Source organism: Podarcis cretensis, assembly GCF_951804945.1.
Source record: "Podarcis cretensis genome assembly, chromosome: 1".
In the NCBI taxonomy this organism is placed as follows: domain Eukaryota; kingdom Metazoa; phylum Chordata; class Lepidosauria; order Squamata; family Lacertidae; genus Podarcis; species Podarcis cretensis.
The window spans coordinates 100,415,052-100,441,540 of record NC_137170.1 but is presented as its reverse complement, the minus strand read 5'-3'; the positions used below and the strand labels follow the sequence as shown (position 1 = coordinate 100,441,540).

General features: G+C 41.2%; 1 protein-coding gene and 1 long non-coding RNA gene across 3 annotated transcripts in view; one reads left to right on the top strand and one right to left on the bottom strand.

The window, feature by feature from the left end:
* Nucleotides 1-627: 627 nt before the first annotated feature.
* On the bottom strand, nucleotides 628-24,803 carry LOC307226182 (histamine N-methyltransferase-like). 2 transcript variants are annotated; one of them, XM_079994706.1, is made up of 7 exons: nucleotides 24,679-24,803; nucleotides 21,736-21,880; nucleotides 20,951-21,003; nucleotides 18,100-18,207; nucleotides 14,470-14,600; nucleotides 12,128-12,221; nucleotides 628-3,109 (listed from the first exon to the last, which is right to left on the bottom strand). In XM_079994706.1, exons 2-7 carry the CDS (start codon nucleotides 21,864-21,866, stop codon nucleotides 2,754-2,756), a joined length of 873 nt encoding a protein of 290 aa, XP_079850832.1. In that variant the 5' UTR covers nucleotides 21,867-21,880; nucleotides 24,679-24,803; the 3' UTR covers nucleotides 628-2,753. The 2 variants fall into 2 exon arrangements, with proteins under 2 accessions (XP_079850832.1, XP_079850831.1); XM_079994705.1 differs by lacking the exon at nucleotides 24,679-24,803 and adding an exon at nucleotides 22,071-22,104.
* Nucleotides 12,232-26,489, top strand: part of LOC307226534 — a 98,582-nt gene continuing 84,324 nt past the window's right edge. The window contains exon 1 of the long non-coding RNA XR_013843483.1: nucleotides 12,232-13,202. This is a non-coding gene — a long non-coding RNA (uncharacterized lncRNA). The remainder of the gene's footprint in view (nucleotides 13,203-26,489) is intronic.

Here is a 26,489-nt window from a genome sequence, read left to right as displayed (position 1 = left end):
CCAACAGCTCCTTCCAATACTAGCCAAATATGCAGGTGGTGGGGACAGGATTAGCCCACAGAGCCCTGAAACCCACCCAGCGAGGAATTGCCCTGCAGTTCCATGTTAAGCCTAAACTTGATTTATTCATACTGATTGTGCATTACTATCAGTGCCAAAGGGAGATGTATATCTCTGTCCGCATTAGATGCACCCAGCAAGCTCAAATGAGTTTTGCAATGCATACCATGTTGTGCATTAACATCAACTATGGAGTAGGAAATCTCCCTTTCAGCTTTAAATTAAGTACTGTACAACAATATGGTCTTTCAGTTGTGAACCCAATTCTGTAGAGGTACCAAAATTCCTTTGAAAATATTGTTCCTTTTGGACGATACATTCATCTTTGTTGGTAACCATAAAAAAAATAGCAAAATAAGTGTGTCAACTACAAATGTAAATACCTTCTGTGTAGATTTTTAGGGATGAATCATACAAGCACCGAGTCTCCATTCTGCGCCTCTGGACAGACCTTGCAGAATCCCAAACAGTTCATAACCTTCTCAAAAATCCTTACTGATAAATCTGTGCTAGAGTTAGAGGTGGCCTCATCCATCAGTGTGTAACACAGAAGAATGAACAGTAAAGAACATTTAAAAACAGGTATTTTATTTATTTTATTTGAGCACAGACTTGTGGAATTGTATCCATGTTGTAACCATCAATACAAAAAGCAACGTATCTAAGGCATAAATGCAGAGCGCACCTTAAAAAAACCACAGATTGTTCAGAAACACGTATATGTTGGCTCATACATTAATCCGCTCCTTCCGACATTTGGGGAGCTGACATGAAGCGCTAATGTCATTTTGCCTGTGCGAAAACTGTGAATGTCACTGCTAAGGGATCATCTTAAATCACATCCTTTTGCTACAGTGATCTGAGCAACGTATGTTTCATTTTGAGGAATGGAATAGATGAGCCGTAGCTTTTAACTACCCTACATTAGTCAATCAGGTGACTACGGAGAAGGCACCATCCTGTCTAAAAATCCCTTTTAGGAGGATTTTAAAGTTGCTGGCAAAATAATGCATGCAAATCTTGATCAGGCACAAGATGAGGCTGTGAGACAGCAAAACAGGAGGCTTCTGCCTTTATCTGTTTCTATACCCCCCCACTTGAGCACAGGGTTACATGGAGAGATGGGGGGCAACCACATGGCTGAGTCTTCTGTAATAATTTGCAGGGATGAAGCCTGTCCAGAACATGAATGCTCCAGCTTTGAAGCCATATCCCTAGTCCTCAATGCATGGGGACAGACTGGGGTGATTCTGTGGCAAAAGTAGCTCCACATTTCTATGGGAGCTTTACACTGGGGCAACATTCAGCTAGATGCCCATGAGTTCTGGTGTTATGAGAGTGTCAGAAACACTTTTCTCTATTCACTTTCTCCATGCCATGCATTATTTTATAAACTTCCACCATATCACCTCTTACTCACATTTTTTTTTCTAAGCTAAAAACGCTGCAACAATTCCTCATTGGGTAGTTCCTCCATCCCTTACCAAGGAACATAAGAAGCTGCCCTAAACTAGCTGCACGTATTTATCAATATAGCCCAACATCAGATAGAGGGGCTTTGCCATTCACCTGCTACATGATCCTTTTATGAAGTTGACATGGCAGGGATCTTCTACATGCAAGGCAGGTGCTCACCATTGAGGTTGCCCTGCTTCAGCTCTTCTTCTTTCTTCAAGCTTCTTCACACTCGTAATCCCCCTGATGACGTATCTGAACGATAAGGGAAGAAGCCTAGGATAGGCATCCACCATTGTTGTTCTTCCATGGCTCAGTGCCAGTGGGAATTCATAGGTGCTTGGTGCCTGCTCTGAAATGCCTGTGAAGCTCAAACATGTTCACTCCTCAAAAAGACCACTTCACACTGCTAGCAAGCTCTAAATGTTCTAAGTGATGGGACAGTAGGTGTGTGCAGGTATGCCCATGTATCCTATAATGTATGCAGTAGCAGATATATGCACAGGGCCACTGATTCACCAAACACAGGATATTCCTGATATTAGTAACAGAGCTGTATACAATGACCTTGACTGGAGGTCCCCTTTCACTTAGATTTTTCCACTTCCACCAGAACCATTAAACAGGCACAAATGCCCAGCCATTTGGCCTGTTCTTCCCATCTCTAAACCTGCATCTTAAGGTTCTTCTCCTCTTCTTCCCAGCCTATCACTACATATTACTTTTTAAACAGTGTTAAACCAAAGAGAAAAACATTAAGAGCTAAGAGCAGAACTGACTGTGGGCTCTAAAATTTAAAGGTTTGAAATATGTGCTGCAATAACTGTAAAGGCAGCTATAAAGTTCTATTTAAAAATGTTTTTCCTTTTTCTGTTTTCTTCATAAAGGATTCATCTTTTCAAGGTCATTACAACACCTTTTCCATCAATCAAGAGGCACAGGCCTGCAATTTTTCAAGTTTTGATTAATGATCTCAGCACACGATAGCCAACAACAGAACCACTGCACAAGGATAATGATGTACAACTCTGCAAGCTATGTTTTAATCTGTTAGCAAAGTCTTAATATGTAGCATTGTAAACACCTAATACAGTTAAGCAGCTGTAACAGTGGCAAAAAAAGTTAGATACTGTGGATATATGTGTATTTGACTCAAGCATCACATACTTACCAAACTAATAAAGTATTTAACAAATAATAAATATTCAACTGAGTGGCTGCTTCACAGCTGAACACATTTAGGGTTCAATCACTATTGCACTCAGATTGTTATTAAAAAAATACTTGTCACCCCTCTTTTCACTGTATTCAAGCTTTTTAAGGTCTCTGATAATTTCATTTTTTAATTCAGTGGGGGCAGTTTTACTAAAATTACAGGTTTCGGTCAAAAAATCAAGCAGCAATTCCCCATTTCTGTTTCCATCAGTGAAGCAATCAGTTATGTCCATATCAGATGGAAGCTCATAGGACTTGTACTTTAGACCAGCCCCATCAAGTATCTCTTCAATGTGAGCAGATGAAACATACAAGCAGAGATCATTCAGAGGCAGGCGAGAACCATATTTCTCCCAGAGCCTGGCCCAGCCACTGGTTCCTGCCAAATAAATCATATTGCAGTTTTATTTTCATCATTACTATTATTGCTGATTTATTAATCACCTTGTAAAGCACTTTCTCTCGAGGCAATTTACACATTCAATAGTTATAAACAGTTAAAAACAGAAAAACAACAAATATATTTAAAACAATACTAAAACTCTTAACTAGCAGACACTTGTGGCAAACGCCTATTTATGCAGCTTGGGAAAGCCTGTCAGAACAAAAATGTCTTCTATTGTTTCTGGAAAGTCCAAATAGTGGTCACCTGTTCTTTCTTGTCATGAATGGTATTCCACAGGGCAGGGGCAGCCACACTAAAAGTCCTGGTTTAGGTTAATGTGGAGGGGGCTTCTGAGCTCCCTGGAACTTGCAGTTCGGAAAGCTCTGTTCTACGGCCTTTTATATGTGTTTGTGGGAGGTGGGGGGGTTATTGGTTTGTTTTTATTCTTGTTTTCATTAGGTATTATGGGTTCTTGTTTTGTATTTTTATGTTCTGAACCACTCTGTGATCTTTGGATGAAGGGTGGTATATATATTTATTTAAAAATAATAATAGTCAATCGCTGATTATAGAGGGAGCTGCATGGAAGTCTGTGCTAAGCCCTTCCTTTGGCCCATCATGGTAAATTAGACCAAGGCTGATAATTTTCCTAACCATCCAGAGAGAGGGAAAGATGCTTAATAGTGGTCATAGACCAGAGCCACTTTTGATGTACTTGCACAGCAGAGATGGATTATTGTCTTGTCACATGGTGCTGCAAGAGTAAACAGTGAAACTACCATAGCTGCCCTACAGATCACTGAAGGGACAGAACATTCATAGGGTGGGATGGGGGTGGAGAGGAGAAAACATTTAGAATGTCCTCTCATTATCTCATCTCTAGTCAGAAAGCAAATCTTTGATTTTAGCAGGTTATTGACTTTCGTTTAACTCTTTTCAGCTTTTGATTCATCCTCTGAATCTGCAATCAAATCAGAAGTTGAAGTAAGGAGGCGTTATTCAAGTTTAACTGATTATGTAAACAAGCCCTTAGATTTTTGCCTCTTCCTCGATATCTCATCAAGATATGTATGGTTGTCCATATGAGGAGAGGATTTTTTACAAATGTCAGCCATTTATGGGTCCAGTATGAATAAGTGAGTGCATGAACAAATTCAGGAGAGGACACACTGGATGCCAAGCTTGCAATCCTATGAAAACGTACTTCACAAAAATCCTCATTAAATACTACAGGGTTTGTTTCTGAGTAAACTGCTTTTACCTGCTAAGGCGCAGCTGGGACCTCCACCATGGAGAAGCTCCCATCCCCCATCTGCACTTCTCTCTGCCAGCAGAAGTGCCATCCTAACACCACCTGAAACCATCAGTGGTGGTGCTAGGATTGTTTTCAAGTACAAACCATGGTTATACATTACAAGATAACTTTTCCCAAATTCTTGATCTTAATGAGGATATGGTTTGCTTGAACTACTGGTTAGTACAGGCATAGGCAAACTTGGCCCTCTGGATGTTTTGGGACTACAGTTCCCATCATCCCTGACCACTGGTCCTGTTAGCTAGGGATCATGGGAGTTGTAGTCCCAAAACATCCAGAGGGCCAAGTTTGGGGATGCCTGCGTTAGTGGATTCCAAAGTCACTGTAATATACATACAGTAATAGCACTGTGTGAATTCCTCCTCCCTATAATGCCAACAGAGATGAACTATTGAGAAATTATTAGACATTAGACTCTAATGTCTAATTAGAGGCAAAGCTAAAGTGGCTGATACATGAGTAGAACTCACTCATCAGTTTCAGCATTGAAGATTATCTGCTCTGTTCTGGTTGCTAATTTAATCCTGATACGATACTAGGCTAGCTCCCAGGTGATCTGTTTATGAAGCATTCATCTTAATATAGTTGAACAAAGTTTGTGGAGAGGCTATACATCATATGTTTATTGAGCAATTGTACTGGTTTGTTTGTGTGGAATTTATATGGCATCATGTCACAGGGAAGGAGTTAGCAGCCAGCAGCAGTTCTATTTAGCTTTTTGCAGCCTCTGGGAGCCCATGACCAGGAGCTCATGAATAGGACTTGTAAACAGGGGTGTTTTTGAGGGCATCTAGCAGGGGAGTTGGAAGGAGAGGCCCAGAGTGATGTCTCATGGTGTGCCTAGGGCCAAGAGACATGGACAGCGAGGGAACTGCTGCAGTGACTGCAACACCTGTGCCATGTTTCTCTTCCTGCCTGTGAACATGGAGAAATACACCTGTAGCAAGTGCAAGCTGGTTGCCTTGCTGGAAGACAAGGTACAGCAACTTGAGGCCCGCCTGTCCACACTTTGAGCTACTGGGCAAGAAGATGAATTTCTCAGTAGAGAAGAGAGGACTAGCCTGGAACAGCAGTGCAGGTGAGGTGCCCTTATGGAAGAGGGAAATCACCCATTGCTGGAAACAAACTCCTGGAGGAACATAGCACAAAGAAGGAGGACTGTCAGGAGCCATACTGTGTCACTGGAGTTGCAAAATGGATTCCATGCCCTCACCTCAGACACTGGTTCCAGGCCAGAGGAGCAAGAGGTGTGTTGAGTGAGTGTATTGACAAAAGTGCCAAATCTACCTTAATTGTGCAACCTGCTTGGATCTCATCTGCAAAACAGTAAGAGCCTAGAAGCTCCCTGCTTTTTGATGAATTGTTTTATTATCATTTAGAAATACTTTCTGGGGGCTTGAAGAGTGGTGTAGAAATGTTATAAACAACAAACTTTTTATGTCACAGCTCTCAAATTACTCATGGATTTAGCCCATTTAAAGTAAAGGAATAGAACATTCAGCCAGATCCTATGCCTGCTTAATAGGAAATAAATCTCACCTGTGCAAGTCCGTGCAGGATTATTATCTGAGTCATGCTGACCAATTAAAACCCCATTCATTTTCATGGAATTTTGTCAAGACTCAGAGAACTTGCCCAATGTATGTACATTTAAAAGAGGCCACTGCCTAGCGTTGAGGCTAAGCTGCAAGGAAATGCCAGACTACTGACAAACAATTACACCGATTTAAAGCAGGCCAAAGAGAAGCAAGCAGCCCAAGACATCAAAGAGCTTTGGTGTCTATTCCAAGAAGTATGAAATGACAAGATTCTCTGATAAGGGACATCCATTATGTTCTGCTCATCTGTGAAGTTCTGGAATAGGGGATATCTCAAAATATAAAGAACATTTGGCAACCTTAGGCCAGTCAGATTGCATCCTACTGTGACATGGGAGCTATTCTTATAGAAATCTACTAAAAACTAGCATAAGGGACACAGATAAGATCCTGCAGATGGATATATATATATATATATATATATATCCACATGCAGGAACAGTGGGAAGTGAATTCAGGCTAATCCATTTATTTGGTACCCTTGGTGGCATGATTCAGCATTTCTGATGTGAATCATTTATAAAAGGCCAAAGCCACCAGCCCCATTGGGTAGGAAAGCAATAAATTCAAGACTAATGAGGGCTTGCTGAGAGGTATGACTGCAAATCCCCATTGCTAATAAAGCCATTTGCCTGCCTTTTTGGAAAGCAGTATATCTTTAAACAGTTTCTTTCTGAAACATAAACACTCTGGCGGTTTAGAATCGATGCCGCACAACAAATTTGTGTATATTTTCCCCCACCTCCCTTCTCCACCTGGCGGAAAATGAATGCAGAGCACTAATTGCAGGAAATGTGCTGGTGTCAGTGTTCTGTGACTCAACACCATTTCTGAACGGAGCAATTATACACTACCTGACTGGCACATTAAAATAATCACTCCCTGTAGATGCAACATATGGCACTACTTTTGTTTTTCAATACTTTGTTGAGAACTGAATGTGTGGGGAGACTATTATCTTAAAAACAACACTACATAACTCTTCAGAGCTGCCTCGGTCTTGTTGACAAGCAGTATGTAGGAGGATCTGAAGCCTTCAAACCGTGTCCTTACCATTTTGCTCTTTTTAGCCTCTACTCCCAGTTTCTCATGAATATCCCCTATTACTTCTGTAGGGGAAAGTTTACACCAAGAAGAATCTGCTAAGAACTCCTACATGGTCAAGCTCCGCTGAAAAGCACAGGAGTTGCCAAAGAACAGCAAGTCTTTCACAGGTGTCACATTGGTGAACTGCAGAAATTGCTTTTATGTATTATTTAAGTGGGAGTATTATTTCAAAGATGGTTTCTTCTGTTGCTGTTTTTCCTATTTCACCTGGTCTAGTGCTTTTATTTCCTTGCCTCTCTTCCACTTAACGCCATGGTTTCCTTGATAGCCTTCCCCCTTCCCCATTGCACTTATCTTACCGTTCGTGTCTATCCATATCTCCTCTCCTGATTATTACCAGTATCTGGGCCACAAACCTACCCTGCTGCCCTTCTATATCTCCTTTGCCAAACTTACCCTAGGCAAAGGAACCTGGTGGGTTTACAGCCCAAACTGAGACTTGGGCGTTCTCTGGCACCAGTGGACACTGACTCAAGCATACTTTTTTTTATCAGTATAGCTGTGGGTTAAACCACAGAGCCTAGGACTTGCTGATCAGAAGGTCGGCGGTTCGAATCCCCGCAACGGGGTGAGCTCCCATTGCTTGGTCCCTGCTCCTGCCAACCTAGCAGTTCAAAAGCATGTCAAAGAGCAAGTAGATAAATAGGTACCACTCCGGAGGGAAGGTAAATGGCATTTCCGTGCACTGCTCTGCTTTGCCAGAAGCAGCTTAGTCATGCTGGCCACATGACCGGGAAGCTGTATGCCGGCTCCCTCGGCCAATAAAATGAGATGAGCGCCGCAACCCCAGAGTTGGCCACAACTGGACCTAATGGTCAGGGGTCCCTTTACCCTTACCTAAGCTTCATTAGGGCTTATTGTTTCACTGGAGGTCTACAGTTGTCACAAGCCCTCCCTATTACCCCCTCCCTTGCTTCAGCATCCTGTACCAACATGACCCTTGAGGTCTTCCCTTGGTGCTCAGAAATCCCCTGAATGCTTTGGGACTGATTTTAGGGACAGAAAAAAGGGGGTGTGACTATTATGCAGTGGTGAGACCATTATGCAGTGAAATACAGTACCTCAGCCTCTTCCAGAATCTAGATTAAACTTTTCAAATTTCTCTTGGAGTTGATTTTAAGTTTACTTTTGTATCTGGGTATATAGAAACAATTACTTTCGAAATACAGAACTGCAACATCTCTTGATTTTGAAATGGCTGTGGGAATTGGTTTGCTAGGTGGGACTTCTCCCTGACATGCTCGTATTCTACGTGTGAGGATTTGGGGGAGACAACATCCAGACATGTCATCTTCGATGTGCCATCAGGAAAAAATGCAGTCTGGAAACAGTTTAACCATGCTCAATGTAATGAGATGTATGTATGGCTCTTAGTTACATTTCCCTGTAATTCACACAACTGTGTGCTGCTGTGTTCTTGGTTTGTTTGTTTTGTTTGTTTTGTTTTTGTATTCCTATGATAGAAAGGCAGCCAATTATATAAACCCTACCCAATTTATTATTTTAGTCACACAGTGAGCTTTATGGAGGAGAGGCAGCCCCCAGTTTAGAGGCCCAGTTTTAAGAGCAAAGTGCGGCCACAGCTGCACCAACCATTTGTGAAGAATTCTATCCTCCCCTTTTTAAAATTTGTACTATTAAACAGATACACATTTTCAAAATGAGAGCTAAAATTAGGCATGCATTTGAAGAACTCATAACAAAATCATATCTGTTATGCCTAGTAAAAAATATGCCACTGTTGTAACTGAATAGGACACTTCAGGCACAAACTAGGCTATTCAATCACTTGCTAGGTCCATTGAATTTAATGGAAGAGTTTTTCATACATGTTTAACTCGCCCATTGAAATCAGTGGAACTTGAAAACAGTTAACTTTGGCTGGTTGTACTCAGAAGATGCCCATTAGGCACTGAAACCTGCTGTGTGTAATCTGTTCAATTTGCTCTGCTGCCTCGGTACTATATCCACATGAACATATAAATGCCACTTCCTCTGGTATTCTATTTTGCAATTGACTTGATCACAACTTTCTTATTCAGGTGTCAAATATAACCAGCCAAAGATGGGATTCTTTTTCTTTCTTTTTTTACACTGTATCGCAATATTAAACAAAATGGGCAGTAAACATGGGCAATGAGCCAGCTAAATAGCACAACAGAGCTCCATTGTAGAGATTTACTTAATGCCACATGCAGTCAGGTGTTACGACATGTGCTATTCTGAAAAATGTGAAGCAGATTAATGGATTCATTAAGAACAATTGGGTTTCTTGCATGAGTTGAGATTTCAGACTTAGTGCCTATTCTGTTTGCAACATTTGTTGTGACATTTGTGTGCAGTTAGGGGAGGGGAAACGGGGACATTCTGCAATTAATGGAACATTTTGGGCTGTTGTTGTCTGCTATGAACTTTATAAAGCTATTTTATAACTCTGTGAATTCTTCTAATGTTTATATAATTAACTCATATCTCTGTGATAGACAACTCCATTACAGTGGTGCCCCGCAAGACGAATGCCTCGCAAGACGAAAAACCCGCTAGACGAAAGGGTTTTCCGTTTTTCGAGGCGCTTTGCAAGACGAATTTCCCTATGGGCTTGCTTTGCAAGACGAAAACGTCTTGCGAGTTTTTTTCCTCCCCCCTTTTTCTAAGCCGCTAAGCCGCTAATAGCCGCTTAGCCGCTAAGCCGCTAATAGCGCTAATCCGCTAATCCGCTAATAGGGATGCTTCGCAAGACGAAAAAACCGCTAGATGAAGAGACTCGCGGAACGGATTATTTTTGTCTTGCGAGGCACCACTGTACATTCCATGACATCCAAAGAATCAGGGACCTTCTAATGAGGGCAACACACAAACCAGTGCATGTTTACTCAGAATAAACATCCACTGCACTGAATGGATCTTACTTCCTCTGTAGTGCTTAAGCGACAGTCTTAATTAACTCAATGGCTCGGTGCAATTCAGGGATAAAAAGTAAGCTCTTCCTTCCCCATTCCTAGCTGAATAAACTGATAATTCCCCATCACTCTTCTAGATTGTAACTGACTCATACACAATGCAACAATTTTGCAGAGGTTCAACATGTGTAGCTTCTGTGCCTGGAATCTAGAAATCCTGCTTTGAGTTCCATTCTTGAAAAAAGGGTTATCTTACCTCAATTTTATATTATAACGTATTATCGGTGCTTTTTTCTTGGGGGGGGGATGCAGGGGTACGCATACCCCTAAACATTTTGTGAATCTACGTTTGGCCTCATTGAGGGGCAGAATTTCAATATGAGTAGGAAAAGGAGAGTACCCCTAAACATTTTTTTAGAAAAAAAGCACTGCATATTCTAACTGTAATAAATAAATGTGTTTGTAAGAGATACGCCTTGTTTAGAAGATAGAAAAAGACACACCTCCCACACATCATGAGAATAGGTATGTCCCCACAAAGGAGATTAACTTCCATTTTAGCTGCTAATTATGTGGTACCAATACCAGAAGAAATATTGCATAGATTTCTCGAACTCATTGCATATCATTAATCTATGAAGCTGTTCATGACGCTACAGAATAGATGGTGCTAATTCTATGCACCATTAAACTCCAAGTAAGCTCCATTAAGCTCAGTGGGACTTATATCCAAGAAAACATGCACAGGAGGAGGCTGAAAGGGCAGATTAACACAAGTATTTTAAAATCCTTTTTTTAAAAAGTAGAGTTTGGGTGTGTACAATTGATACACATGTATAATAGTCTATTTATATGGTCAAAAGTGTGTTGAAGACTGGGACAGGGGTGCATAAATAGATAAGATTGTTTAAATCAGAATGTTTTTATGGTGCATTTTAATACAGTGGTACCTCGCAAGATGAATGCCTCGAAAAATGAAAAACTCGCAAAACGAAAGAGTTTTTCGTTTTTTGAGTTGCTTCGCAAGACGGATTTCCCTATGGGCTTGCTTCGCAAGACGAAAATGTCTTGCAAGTTTGTTTCCTTTTTCTTAAAACCGTGCATTCACTTCGAGGAGCAACTCATAGCACGCGGTGTGGTAGCCTTTTTTGAGGTTTTTGAAGACTTTGGTGATTTTTGAAGCTTTTCCAAAGTCCGTGCTTCGGAAGACGAAAAAATCGCAAGACGAAAAAACTCGCGGAATGAATTAATTTCGTCTTGCGAGGCACCACTGTATGAGACATTTTTATATAACTTGTATGATAATTTAATTTTTGTATTTTTTAATCTCTGAGAAATAGATTTGTATAAGCAGCTGGGTCTTGGTGTTCCATTATGAAAAAAGACACATTCATAGGAAATCACATAGAAGTCTAAATTACAACCTTGAAGTGTGTAAGAAATGTACTTGGCAGTATTTATTTATTTATTTAACAAAATTTATACACCACTTGATTGTAATAATACACCCAAGCAGTTTACAAGTAATATTAACATTCAACAAAAAACACTTAAAGCATTTAAAGATAATTAACAGTAAAAGGGGGGTGGGAGGGAATGTAAGCATCTAAATGTCTGGATAGCCATGCCTAAATGAAAATGTTTTAAGCAGTTGCCAAAAAGACTGCAGTGAAGGCACCTCCCTGATATCAATAGGTAGTGAGTTCTAAAGTGTAGGCACTGCCGCACTAAAAGGTTGATTTCTTAAAACTGCAGAATGAGTATTATGTGGTATGTGGAACAGCGCCAGTTTCACAGATCAAAGCGGTCGAGTATGGGATTAGGTGATCCCACAAGTAAACTGGTTCCAAGCCTTTAGAGCTTTATATACCTGTAGTTACGCCTTGAACTTGGCCTGGTAAGAAAATGGCAATCAGTGTGTATCTCTGAGCATGTTATAGGATGAGTGGGCCTCACTCCTGTCAGCAACCGCACTGCAGCATTCTGTGCTAACTGCACTTTCTGGAAGCAGAAAGTAAGCTCTGCATAGAGCGCATTGCAGAAATTCAATCTTGAGATAAGCGGTGCCTGAACTACTGAGATCAGTACTTACCTGAAACAAGAATAATAAGGAGCTTGGCCCCAGGTTCCAAGAGGCTGTGGAAAAACCTGATAGTAGCTGGGATGTCTTTTACATAATACAGCATCTAGAAAATATAAGAATCACTTTAATGTAGAATGAACTCACTGAAGCTTTTCCATGAATGCTCCCATTTTTGTGTGAAATGACTCAAATATACCCAAACCAAAAATGTATTTGTGTTGTGTGTCTAAACGATACTGCGTACACATTAGAGCAACTACAGTAAAGTAGTATATGGTAGTATGTATTGTGCTAAATGTGTAGGCAAGTAGCATCGTGAACTGGCAGAACAATGGAGAGGAGGGAGGGGATCCTGGCGAGGGGTGAGCCAGGACTGGAACACACTGGGACAAGGTGGGGAGGGGCAAGGAGAAGTTGGTGTAGGAAGTATTCACAGGGTTATGGAGGATGGGGTGGGGATGGGGGTCAGTGCACAGGAACCAGAGCAGCAGGACCTATCACCAGAGCCAGAGGAGCCCCTGTCTCCACGAACACAGCAGGCTCTAAGGCAGTGATGGCTAAACTCGGCGCCGCACCTGTTTTGGGACTACAACTCCCATCATCCCTAGCTAACAGGACGAGTGGTCAGGGATGATGGGAATTGTACTCCCAAAACAGCTGGAGGGCCGAGTTTGGCCATCACTGCTCTAAGGTATAGGGAGCTGCAGGAGGCTGAGGCAGGCAAGGGCCCATAGCTGGCCAGGTGGAGCTCATTAGCTCTGGGATGTGTGATTCCTCAGCTGGAGTGGGCTTGGAACAGGTGAGGGTCACATGCCTCATCAAGCCCAGATGCTGCAATCAGCAGGCAAGGTAGAAAAGGGAAGCTGAGGCATTGTTTCTGCTCAACTCCCCATGTTGCTGGGTCTTGACTTGCATGTTCCTGCACTGTGATTTGGGTGTGACTCTGAACTGTATTCTGACTACAGCACTTCAGACTTGGCTACTTGGATTGACACTGGACTGCATTTCCTGAGCTTTTGAATTTGCTTGTGTGGCTCGGTCCCTGGACTTGGACTTTGGACTTGACATCCTGACTTGCTGCCAGGTAGGCCGGGGGTTCAGGATTAGGGTCAGTGTTGGATTGGGAGGGGAATGGGGTGTGCTTGTCATATGGGAAGTGAGTAGTGTTCAGGTGGGACTTCAAATACTGGTGGGAGAAGGTTGTAGAATTAATAGCAATAATAATAATAATAATAATAATCTGTTACTTATACCCTAGCCTTTTGCCTGGGTTGCTCCGGCCACCCTGGGTGGCTTCCAGCATAATAAAAGCACAGCAAAACATCAAACATTACAAGTTTCCCAATACATGGCTGCCTTCATATGTCTCCAGAAAGTTTGTGTTTGGCATATGATGAGAGAGTGTTGCACAGGGCAGGTTCCACTACCAAGAAGGCCCTCCGCCTGGTTCCTTGTAACTTCTCTTCTCACCCTGAGGTCCCTCAGAAGGTCCTCGGAACTGGATGGATAGTGTTGGGTAGATTGTGACGGAATTAGCAAGTAGGGACAGCATTTGGGATAGATGGGGAGGGTGGATTTTGCTTAGGTACATTTAGAAGCATGGAGTTAGGTAGAGGTGTTTCTATGGAGTGTTTCCCAACCTTGGGCCTCTAGCTGTTTTTGAACTACAATTCCCATCATCCCTGACCACTGGTCTTGCTAGGTAGGGATGATGGGAGTTGTAGTCCAAAAACAGCTGGAGGCCCAAGGTTGGGAAACACTGGATTAAAGCAGCATCTAAGAAAGTATGTAACTGAAACCGCATGCTTCTGAGCACTGAATAATTCTGCAATATTTTCTTCTGTTATTGATATTGTTGTATCATACACACTTGCCTCTTGACTGGCTATGCTAGAGCTGGCAATTATTCTCGTACCTGGTGGTGGCAGCAAAAATAAAGAGGGTTTAAAATATCTAGCAGAAATCCAGCCCAGGGCGGTAGACCTCAGAGAGAGGTGAAGCAGGGAAGCTGGGGGTGGAACTGAGTTTTGTGCCAGAGAACCGCATAGCTGAGGGGAAAGGGGTGCAGCAATATTAAGCTCTACTCACTTTTTATTCAGATGCACTAGCTAATGCAAAGCAGAGTTTTGTCCTTATTATTCTACAGCAAGTTTTGCATGCATTCTGTTTTCTTTGGGCTTGATTGTTTGGAACAAATATATTATTGCTTGTGAACAGAACAAACTTATAAAATACAAGGGACTGGAGCACCGCTTTGACATTCAAGTGGTATTATCGCACACGAAAGGTAGCATGAGGAAAACGGTTGTCCCAACAACCACAACTGTCCCACAATTGAGGCCTCCCTTTACCTGGATCATGTGGATGAAGTTCCATTTCTTCACTTCTTTGCTTGCCTTCATTCGACTTTCATATTCCAGCGAAGTCTCCTTGTGCCAAGAAAACTTTATGTTCTCAAGGTTTTCTGTCTTTGCTACTCGTTCTAAAATATGATAGCTCCACAGTTTATCTCAATTGCAAATACAGAATAAATTTCCATTTCAAATTTTAAAGCAGCTGAAAGCCATATATTTTAAAAAGCACAACGCGCTGGTGTCACTGGCGGGACCAGTCTTGAGCTGCCAGGTGCCACCTTCCATTCACTCACTTCCACAGAGCAAAGCAAAGTGGAAGGAACACTTTGGAGCAGCATAAATCATACGGCTGTTTCAGAATCTGTCCCCAGTTCCATCCTCTCAAGTAGTTTGATGAATCCAATCAGGAGGAAAATATGTTCTTATATATACTTGCTATTTTATATCTAGAACTCAGATTCCAGGGTCACTTTTTAGATTTACAGGACAATGTAGAAGAAATATCTTAAGGCAGTGGCTGGATTGTAGAGTAAAGCTATCTGGACAAAGTGAAACAGCATAAAATGTTACTTGGTTCCATGGGAGAAATTGAAGCAGATAAGCCCAATGGCAGCTACTTTTGATATCCGCTGATAACATTGGCTAGATTGTGTATAAGGTATTTTCATATATTATGCAATTGGCTTTTGATTCCCCAGAATCCATAGGAAACTTAACCCCATTGTGCCTCATTTTAACTCCTCATGAAATCAGTTCTGAATTAAGCACAGCTGTGAGCACTGAATGACAGAGGTGGTTGCTATGCTTTCCTGATTTGCAGAAAATACTTGCTATTTCTCTAGCATCCCGGGCTGAAAGCATGATATATGTCATGCTCCTTTCTTGGTGCCCCAAAAGTTATCAGAAATAAAGAAAACCAAGAACCTGTTTCACAGCTACTTGAACCCTGTTCCAAGCTTTGATTCCACTGTTTCTTGGCAGAAAGTCCCCCAATAGCTCTAATGGCCATTTCCATTTATAGTGGTATAGTGGCTTTGTTTTCTGGACTTTTTCTTTTTTGCATACTCTGTCACATGATGTCATCATTCAGTTAGCATGCCAGAATACTGTACTTAAAAAAAGAAAATCTACCACAAGAAATCTGACTTTTGTGAAAGAACTGGAATGGATTCTCAATATATCCATTTGTGTGACCAATAATAATAATAATAATTTTTTATTAGCATGTGTGCAAGCATTGCCCTGGTTTCTATGTAGAGGGGATGGCTGCTGAGTGGTTTGGGAGATGTCTGTTTCATGCTGCTTCCCTCTGGCCAGTGCAAACTGTGAATTTGTGAGCTATTCAGAGGAGAGAGATGGCAGATAGGAATGATGGTGCTGAGTCAAAGTACTGCCTGTGAAAGCAATCATTAGCTGCAGACAAAATTTCATCACAATAACCAGGTTCACCATAGCTCAGGTTGACCCATAGACTGTCTTCTAATTTCCTGTACTCCCACAATAATAGGATTCGGGAATACTAGACACTAAACACACACACAAAAAGCTACAAAATTGCTATCCCCATTTTCAGCTCTGACATTTAATGGCTGGGGGAGCACAAGGATACACATGGGGTGTGACTACAGCAAAAAAACCTTTCTCACAGAAACAAGAACCATTAGTGTGCAAAGGAAAGCCCCACCCTCACACTCTAATGTGACCAAAGGTGCAAACAATCAGCTACAAATTCAGTTTTTACATTGGATCAAACAGCAACTATAGCACTATAAACAGAGTATGTGGAAAGGCCCTTGTGTTCAGGGAGATTAGGTGGCATTGGTTATTTAATGAGCATTCCTTTGTATTTGTTTGAGAGATTATTTGGCATCAAAGCAAGTGTTATTCCCTAACTTTCCAATGCAATTCCTTGTCACTTTCCTTATAGCAAAAAGTCCAATTGGGGGGGGGGGAGTGGGGTTTGCTGCACAAGACCTCCCAATCAACTGTAATTATACAACCTGAATTTGCCAGAATATAATTGAATCCCACCTGAAAAAATTGACAGTCTGGAGGTGCTCTAAGGGCTTTGTATACACATAGCATTCAAACACATTGTGCTTTGGTACAGCTTTAACTTCGCACATCCAATCAAAGTCTTACATTTTTCAGGGCTCCGATTAGGATACATCCCTGTGAAATAGATGAGAAATGTTCCACCTGTACTTATCTCTCTTCCTTTGCATTCCTTCTTGGACATGGGCTACCACTTCTGAATGCTGTGGCTGTTGCTCAGTCCTCTCTTCCATTTATCAGTCTCTAGCCTATACGACCACAGTTCAAATCTAATTTGCTATTTTAAACTTGGAGATCATTGAGCAGTAATCCATATCAGCACTGAAAATAATCTGACTCAGTCTGCTTCTATTTAATCACTAGACAGTCTGTGAGGAGACATCAGGAAATGAAGAGTAGGGAAAGAAAGCTAATGCCTGTCAATGTGGCTTCCCTATGCCAAAAATCAGAATTGGGCTAATGACCAAAGAAGTTTAGAAAGTCCACAAGACAATGGCCCTTTTCAGGTGTTCAGCCTGACCATGGGAGGGCAAAAAGATGTAGCTTCTTCCACCAGTGGTATAGTAGGGAGTGGAGGGCTGCAGGGGCAGTTGTCCCAGGTGCAAAAATGTTAGGGGGCACAAAATTCCATCACTGGGCTGAATTGAAAAAGGCTTCTCTAGGAAGGTGACCTCTCCAGACTATGGAACAAGTCTTCTTTTCTTATCTCTGTGGCTGCAATCTCCTGGGTGATGTGGACACTGTTAGGCAGTTGAATGTACTCCATCCATTTCTATCTCCACCCCACCCCTCTGCACAGCCCCGGCACTTGGCAACCCATGCTATGCCACTGACACCCACAGCCCTGTCTCCAGCTTTCCCTTGAGTGCTGGCCCTGTCCCACTCCTGCAAAAGTCAGGAGTAGAAGTGGGGCTAGCACACACAGGGACACTGGGGGTCAGGGATGGCCTGCATGCTCCCTTCCCACAACTCTCCTTTGGTGCTTATGTGGTCAGGCTGAACATCTGAAGAGAGCTAGTATCTCTCAGGTCCACTTCACATGGTATGGAAATACGCCTACTTTGCCAAGTATACAACAAATTAGCTTCCCATTATGAACACACGTGTCAAAACAGACGTGCTTTCATCAGAACTAGCAACTTGCATATTGTGTGCGTTTATATCCATCTAGGAAATTAATATGAAGTAGCCCTTCACTTCGGAGTGAGTTCAAACCTAACTTTTCAGGCAGTTGCACTCTATTTCTCTTAGTTTCAGCAGCAAGTGTCTTCACTTGTACTGTTTCCATTTCTGCTTCAGAAGGGATTAAGCTATTGTTGCTCCCCTCTGGATCACTGCCATGCTATCAAACGATAGCTATCCCATTCCCTTGCAATAGAATTGTGATGAATGAATGCTCCCTGGAAGTGTTACTTCCCGGGATGAGAATGATACAACAGATAGGACAAATTATCTGGCAAATTATTTTGTACTCTGCTTTTTAAGAAATGAAACCAACAAAGCATAAAAGGTAAAGGGACCCCTGACCATTAGGTCCAGTCGTGACCGACTCTGGGGTTGCAGCACTCATACCTTTGTAGGCACTTATTTGTTCAGCACTTGGTTCTACCACATCGTTACAAATGATGACTCCAGGATATTTAGCCCGTACTTCTGCAAGAATCTGAATGTCAACTTCTCCTAGGACACAAGAAAGAAAAAAGGGGGGGGGGGGGAGAGAAAGAATGAGAGGGAGAGCTGCCAGTATTTGTAACAGGACTTGACATATATTACTTGGTTTAGCAATGTAGATGGGTTGGCAGAAGGCTGATCTGGTAGATCTCAGAGTGATTTGTGGCATATTGACCAATGTATCTGATGCCCAATGGTTTAACAATAACAGCAACAAAAGGCTCCCCCCCCCAAAAAAAAAATATGTTGAAATGAATATTCGGGGGTAGAGGGGAAACCAGGAGCGGTGTGTGTATTAACAATGAGAACATTTCTGATCCTGTAAACAAATTCATGAGCTGAGCATGTGCTCAGAACCACACTGGTCCTTAATTCTAAGCATACAGAAGTTCCTGTGCCTTCTGTACAAATACTGTTCTTTCCTTAAAAAACAACAACTCTGTACTGATATAAAAACCTGTTCCTCCAAATTTTAAAAAAGTCACATTTCTATTGTATCGTTCCCCATTCACAAGTAATCAACTCACCACCCCTACCAGGTTATTATAAACCACCCCTTCCCCCAACCCCTTTGATTTGTAGCTTAATCTACGACCTTAATTGAGTTCAGTTAGTTGTTTATATGCAAACAAGTGCTTTGGGGGATTCAAGAGCTGAATATGCCTGCGCTATCAACAACTTTCAAATTAAGCTATAGGAATTATTTAAGCGCTCCGATACAATTACCTTAAAAAGGCTATCACTATGTTCACCATTAAGATTCCAATTAAACTTTTCAAGGAAATGGATTGTTTATGGCACATTTGCTGTTTTATAGCACAGCAAATGCCTTTTGTGATTGGAGGGTGTGAGTTGGCAACATTAATAAGATAAAGGGTGAAAACAAGGCGTACTTTCTTTATGGACTGGCATAACACATTCTCACTATTAGTTATTGCCACTTATAGTGAGACTGTCTAAAAGGCGCTGCTTTTACGCATTTTACTGTCAGGTGCTTCTCATACCAAGAGTCAATGATAACGCTGCACTAAGACTGATGGATAGCTGCCTTTTGGTAGCACACCTGAGTTTGTTTGTTTTTAAAGATTAGTTAAAATAATGGAGAATGAGCCTATCTATGGCTAACAGTCATGGCAGACACACTGTGGTTAGTAGAGCTGTTTCCCAGAACAAGTGAGGCTCTCTGTCAGGGTTGTTCAGTCACTAAACTAGTGACTGTGTAGTAGCAAAAACCTTGATATGTGCAGATATCCATGTACTTTTTAATTACGGCCCTGTAGCATGGGTATTAATAGCAGGGCGACAAAAGTGGATTTTGTGAGGCTTCCCTCACCAATACGTTTCTACTTCAAGCCTGTAAGGACGATCACCCACCTTCTGTTTCACAATGGTCTGAGGACCTTGCTGCCCCTGCTAAATTTGAGCACATTTCTTATAAACACTAACTTTGTGTGAATACCTGTTTGGACATTTGGATGGTCTGTATTAATTTATGTGTTTAATGCTCCACCTCAATCACGGAGATCCTCTGATGCGGCACTTCTTGTGGCTCCTTGTGCCCCCAGAGGTTTTGGTTGGCCTTCACTAGGGACTGAACCTTTACTACTGTGCCCTACCAGCAGAGGTTCAGCAGGAATCATTCCTGCCTTCTTACAAATCTGCCTTATAATTGTGTTTAGGCAGGCCTCTGAAATGCACACTTTCTTTAGGTCAAGCAGTATTTATGGATAGTTTTTTTAAATGTTTTTATTATCATTGTAACTTTCATATGGTGTATACTACCACCTTGTATTTTTAAAAAACAAAAGTGCAGTTTATAAATATTTAGATAAAATAAAGATGAATGTATTAATAGGAATTGGTTTTTTTTAATGTGAGCTGATGGGTTTCTTTTTTCTTTCCCCTCTCTGGTTTTCTTTCTTTCTTTTTCTTCTTTGCTAAATTCATTATTTTTAAAAAAACAACCACTGAAAAAAGCTTGCACAGTCCTGCAGCAAATGTGTATGACCACCATGAAGGATCGTGTGATCTGATATCTAGTTGGTTATCACCAGAAAACAAAATAGTGTATTAAATGGCTCACTTATCTGTCTCTTCCCCATGTTTGCCTATTCTCTTTGCCCTCGCCACTCATGCTACTGATAAGACAATAATGGCACAAGTTGATTAATTTACAAATTAAGCTAATTTAAAATCGTAGTCACAGTGCAACATACAACATTTTTTAGTGGAGGATGCTCAGTCGGTCCTTTTCATATCACCTCTGTGTTCTGGACATTTGGTCAACTAGTATAATATTTGGTAATGGAAAAGGAGATGGAATCCAAAGTCAGATATGATGTACACCATCATGGTTCCTACCTATCGCCCCTATCCAATGCAGAATTAGGTACATCAAACCCATTAATTTCAGTGGGTTCAACAATGCCCAGCTCTTACTAATATATTATATATGTGTGTGTGTATAAATATATACATATCTATATCTATATATATCCCACTTTTCACCATCTAGGTCTCAACATACAAAATGTAAAACCTCAAAACTGCAAATATCAAAGGATTAGATTGGATGTCACTCTGTGTCTTTTTCCTCCATACAACATATTGTAGAGATAATCCTATTGCTTCTGGTTTTATTGACAGATACCTGGGAAACTAAACTGTAAATTAAATGAATTATAATCTGTTATGTACATAATATAAACCTGTAGTTCAAATAATTAAATGCATTTCTTCATACTTTACTTACCTGCCCCACCACCAACACTTAGAATATTGATTGTAGATTTCCCACTGCCTATACTGAGGAGGTAAAGAGTGTATCTTTTTAAAACAGTAAGAGATCAGTAGGTATTCAAAAAGTCCAATGACATTCATTTTCAGAAATTTTCAATCAGTTCAGTTTGGCAGAACCCAGAAATGGTCTTGGTCTAGTTTAGCAGAACCCAGGATGGGCCTATATAAATGAAAAGGTGGAGTTATGAAGACAGGAGCAGATTTGGGTCTCAGTGGTCTGTTCCAAAGTACACACCTTTATGGGGCTTTTCTAGGATACTATGCTTAGAGCAACTGCTGTGGTTAGGGCATTCAGGTCCCCTAAGCCAATACGACACGTGTGTTTATTTAGCTTCCACACATGAATCATCAATGAGGTTAAAAAATTTTATTAGGGTTTTTGTTTTTGTTTTGCAAAGGAAAGTACATCCTGATAAATTGTGATTGCTGTTCATTATTGTATGTGCATACGTGGAAGTTGAGCTATATTTACATGAGAGCAAACAATGAGATCTCTGTCTTCTGCTAGGCAAACCCTATCACAAAGAAAAGCTTTCTACTGGGATGTCTGAAGTAAAACATTATTAAAGATCTAGAGAAGGAGGGGGAGGGAGGAAAGGACGGGAAGGACAGAAACAGCAGTCTGATACACTCCAGCAGTTCTTGCAAACCTGGCTCTGTTGCACACACAAACAAACATCATGTATGCCAGAGCGTATCAATAGTTTGTCCTTCTGATAAGATGCCTGATGCTTTTACCTTGATAATATGCCTGGCAGCTTCTTCTGAATGAATTCCAGCATGCATTGATGCTCCGTCGAATTCTCAAGGAACAGACGAAAGGATTCGACATAGTGGCTATGGTCAGAAAGCAAGCTTCTCATAGCCATGGCAGAATACCAACCTAATTTTTTTTAAAAAGAAGATATATACAGCAAAAGCAGAATTATTTAGCTGCAATCTGAGTAGGGTGAGGCACAAAGAAAAGCAAAAGCAAGGATACAGAGCAGAGTCGGCAGTTCTCCCACGTCAAGGACTGCTTAGAAATGTATAGCTGCCAAGTATTACGCAAGTAAGTAGACGAAAGCACTTACTAAAGCAGCATATCGGCATTTTTATCGGACTTTGAACAGAGACCTTGACCGCAGCAAATAGCTATTTTTCCCCCCAGCCTGTAACAGAGCTGTGGAGTACAGCTCCTTTGTAAACGTAGCCACTGCTGTAAGTCTGAGCAATAAGTGATTTCTATCAGGAATCATTTCCGTGGCTTGGTTTACTGAATCTCCAAGGTGACATCTAAGAAATGGTGGGTTTTGTTTTGATTTTTTTTGTTTACTGCCTAGCTAGAAAATATGTTTTATTTTAAAATTGAATTAAAGTCTTTTCCCTAAAGATCTGGAACCTATTAAAATAATGCCTAGGTAAGCATTTACTCTGAGTTTTAATCATGCTCACACAGCCATAAAACACTCAGCATTTGGTATGTTTTCAGCAAATGATAAAAGACCTGTAACCAAACACTGGTTGATTAGTTGAAATCAATACAACAAATTGCACTCTAGTTGCTCTTGCTTAGACTCCCTGGCATCCTCCACTGCTACAGTCGTCCCCTTTCTCTCTACTCTTTACCACACACAGTCCCTTTTATTTAAGAAACTTCTCTAAGCCCCCTTTTGATTGCCTTCATCTCATCAAGTTCATGTCTCCTATATCCCTCATTCTCCATTTTCTAGTCATTATTTCCCCCTGGGCTGTTCCATACTACAACCTTCTTTCTTGACCATACAATGGTACCTTGGGTTACAGACGCTTCAGGTTACAGTCTCCGCTAACCCAGAAATAGTACCTCAAGTTAAGAACTTTGCTTCAGGATGAGAACAGAAATTGCGCGGCGGCAGTGAAGCAGCAGCAGCGGGAGGCCCCATTAGCTAAAGTGGTACCTCAGGTTAAGAACAGTTTCAGGTTAAGAATGGACCTCCAGAACGAATTAAGTTCTTAATCCGAGGTACCACTGTACTTTGACTTGGCTTCCCAGCTTTATACAAATGAACTAAGGCAGGGGTAGTCAACCTTTTTATACCTACTGTCCCCTAATGCATCTTTCTTGAGTCCACCAGTGCTCAATGGAAGGAGGATTCAGCTTGTGCTGTAGAACCCCCTACCGCCCACCTAGAATCCTGAAGTGACCACTAGTGGGTGGTAGGGACCAGGTTGACAACCCCTGAACTAAGGGATGGTTGGGGAACCAAGTGGGGTTCAGGGAAGTATTAACTTACTACCAAACGATCCACTTGCTGTATATTTTGTGTGTTCAAAATGACATTTTCCACTGCTATTTTTCTAGCCCTGGAAAGAGGTGCCAGAACTCACCATGAATGCCTCCCTTGTTCCCTTATAATGGCAATGGTTCCCACCTAAGTGGTGCTGGAACTGAGTTCTGGTGAGTTCCAGCTGAAGAAAAGCACTGACATTTACAGTGTACAAATGTATATACACAGCTGACCCACATAGCTAATCTTTCCTCCCTGTGTTCGGCCCCAACATACGATGAGGCAAACCAAGAAATACACAGACACAATAGCACTAGTTCCCATTACTCATTGGAAAAAGTACTGTTACCACAACAGAAAAACTACTGTGAAAAAATTCTCGGTACCACTAATTCATATGGTATTCTGTGTAGGGGCAGGCCTGTACAGATTGCAGCCTACCAAGCCAAACACAAACTGAGAGCAAAATTTTAAAGTTTTTTTTTGCCAAGCATATAAAGCTGAATGTACACAAGTTCAATGTGGGCTTACTGTACATGACACATTGCCCTGCGTTATCAAAGAGCAATTCTGCCCATGTTTATGCAGTCTTATGCTAACCAGCCTCTTCTGTCTTTTAGAGGAAGTTGGGAAGAACTACGTGGCATTTCAAATGTTTTACAACTACTGTATGTGCTTTAATTTCCACAAAATAATAATAAAAAAACTTCACTCTTTCGAAAATTCACATATTGAAGATTGGTCTGTATCCTCCCTTAGATTACACTCCTATGTATATTTACTGTGGAGTAACTTGAGTAAATTATTTCTGGATTCCGCCTGCACATATAGCAGCAGTTGTAATTTTATTTATAGGTTTGATTAAGTTGGCTCTAACTACAATGAAACATGCAAAATTGGTTCCTGTGTGAAATCATGTATAGGAGTTCTTCACCAGCATTCATTATTACAAGGATGGTGATTTAATTTGTTATTATTCTAAATGCATATGCTGTAACGTTTTGCACAGCCTTCTCCTATACAAATTTGCTCAGAAGAAAGCCTCTCTGAGTTCAGTAAGATTTACTTCAAAGTAAGCATGCACAAGATTGCAGCATTTTTGTTTTTTGCCACACTCTCTCATAAATCAGAGGCCTGGTTTAAAGCAGTTTTGCATCAGTAGTTATAAAGTGGAACTGTTTACATTTCCCCATTCCAGAATTTAGACTGTCAAATAGCCAAACAGCAAAACCCCATAAACACTGCGGATTAAAAAAAAAAATCTGATTTCAAAACAAGCCCTACTTGAGGAACTTTAGAACAATTGCAACAGGAAAAAAAAAAGTTTTAAGATAATGTTCTTTTGGTTTTGAGTAGAAAAACACAGTTTCTTTCAGCTTTTACTTTCAAGGACATTAAGGTCAGTGTTTGAAAATATCAATACAGTACTTACATGTAAAAGTCTCTGCCTTAAGGAAGTGCTAGTTTCTATTTGCGGGTGTGTTGCAATATTGTAGTTAGCAGGAAATGGATTCTGTTACAGAGCAAGCATATTTTACAAGCTGACTCTATCTCCACCCACAAAACCAGTGTCTTGGCAAGCAGGGTATTCCTGCTGAGGAAAGAAGCAGGAGCAGTTCTGAGTAGGACTGAAAACTCAAGTGCTTTCATTTTCACTAATGTAAATCTGAAAATATCACATTTTTATATTACTGTATGGAGAGAATTCAGCTGCAGGCATTTAATTTAAAAAAACAAAATGTGCTTACTTTCATAACAGAATATGACCCCCCCCCTTGTAAAATTCTGCTGCCCAGGCAGAATTTTTTGAACACATCAGAATATTTAAGCAGTTATAGGAACTTTACAGAAATCTCCAAGGATCCAGCTAGAAAGAGGCTGTTTACATTTAGCAAAATTCCCCACCAGCAGTTACCCGAGGAACTAAATTGTGGACACTCTCATGTGGATGCCACTTCATATGAGTTGCTCCTCATGTGATGCGTTTTCAGTTTTGAATCACCATCTTTACTATGCCATATGAGCCGAGTGCTCATTGCTTTGTTGCTCCTTCCCGAAGTTGATGGCAACATGCTGAGGACAACTTTGTGGGTCCCATGCCCATTCAAAAATTGCAGGAATGTTCAAAATGATGGTTTTAAAAACCATTTCCTGAATTTGCCAGATCCGTTGCTATTCTTTAAATCAGGGATGTGGAACCTTAGGCCTGAGGGGGCGCCAGCTTCCGGAAGTATGGTGACAGCCATGGTGGCAACAGCAAAGGCCGTGGCCACAGTGGTGTTGAGGCAGAGGCCACGGTGGCAGCAGAGGGGGGGACAGTGTTGGCATTGAGATTAGCCATGCAGGTAGGCCTCAGGTTGCCATGTCCCGAGCCACAGAAGCTAAGGCGGTGGGGGGCAGGGCGGGGCGTATGGTGCAGGGTGTGTGCATCCCAATTTACCCTCCCGAAAAGTTGGAGGGTATGCTGTTACAGTAAGTAGATTGTGACCTCACATCAAAATCTTCTAATCTATGCTGACTCTGACATGGATGTGTTCTTCTCTTTGTGTCAGAGGGTCACTAATGCAGCTGCTGATAAAAATGGGAGCTTAAACGCACAGATTCCTTTTTTTTTTTCCAGGAGTCCTGTTGAAGTAGACATCTAGTTTGGTCCTTGGAATGGTTCAAATGTTAGATGTGAGAAGCAGAGTCATGTGCGTGCTTGCTTGCTTGCTTGCTTGCTTGCTTCCACTTGTAAATGTGAAGCGAGATTTGTAAGCACCACTTCATATGTTACTGTAGAAACAGGTTGAAGCAAAAGTACAAGGCACTCAACCTTTTCTTTCAGTTTCTTGAATCAGCTCTGAGAGAAAAGCAGCAGACAGAAGCCGAAGAGGGCACAATTTTATGGAAAGTAAGAGTCAGGTCTCTCTCCCCACAACCCCAGGAACTATAGCAGAGGTTTTCATTTGGCTATAGATGCTTGTATAATATTAGTCAATAAAGAAAGTAAAGCCATGCATTTTCAGAACCTCCATCCAACTGAATGGGGTGTAAAACTGGGAAGCTGGCATAAATTCTTGCCACATTTGAGATCCATCACCACTTGTTTCATGACCAATTCATTTGGTCTCTCAACTCTGAGGACTCACAGTGGAAACTGCTTCCATTAAAAAAAAAAAATCAAGATTTTTTAAACACTCATTTTCAGCTGTGCATGTCTATCAACATACAAAATGTATTTATAGATGGTGTGCTACTTCA

What these genes read in the sequence shown, in the direction of transcription:
- LOC307226182 (XM_079994705.1), bottom strand. An exon ending in AAGTGTTGGTGGTGGGGCAG is followed by an intron (nt 18,208 to 20,950) that starts GTAAGTAAAGTA and finishes CTTGTGTCCTAG; the next exon opens with GAGAAGTTGACATTCAGATT. An exon ending in ACAAATAAGTGCCTACAAAG is followed by an intron (nt 14,601 to 18,099) that starts GTATGAGTGCTG and finishes ATCATATTTTAG; the next exon opens with AACGAGTAGCAAAGACAGAA.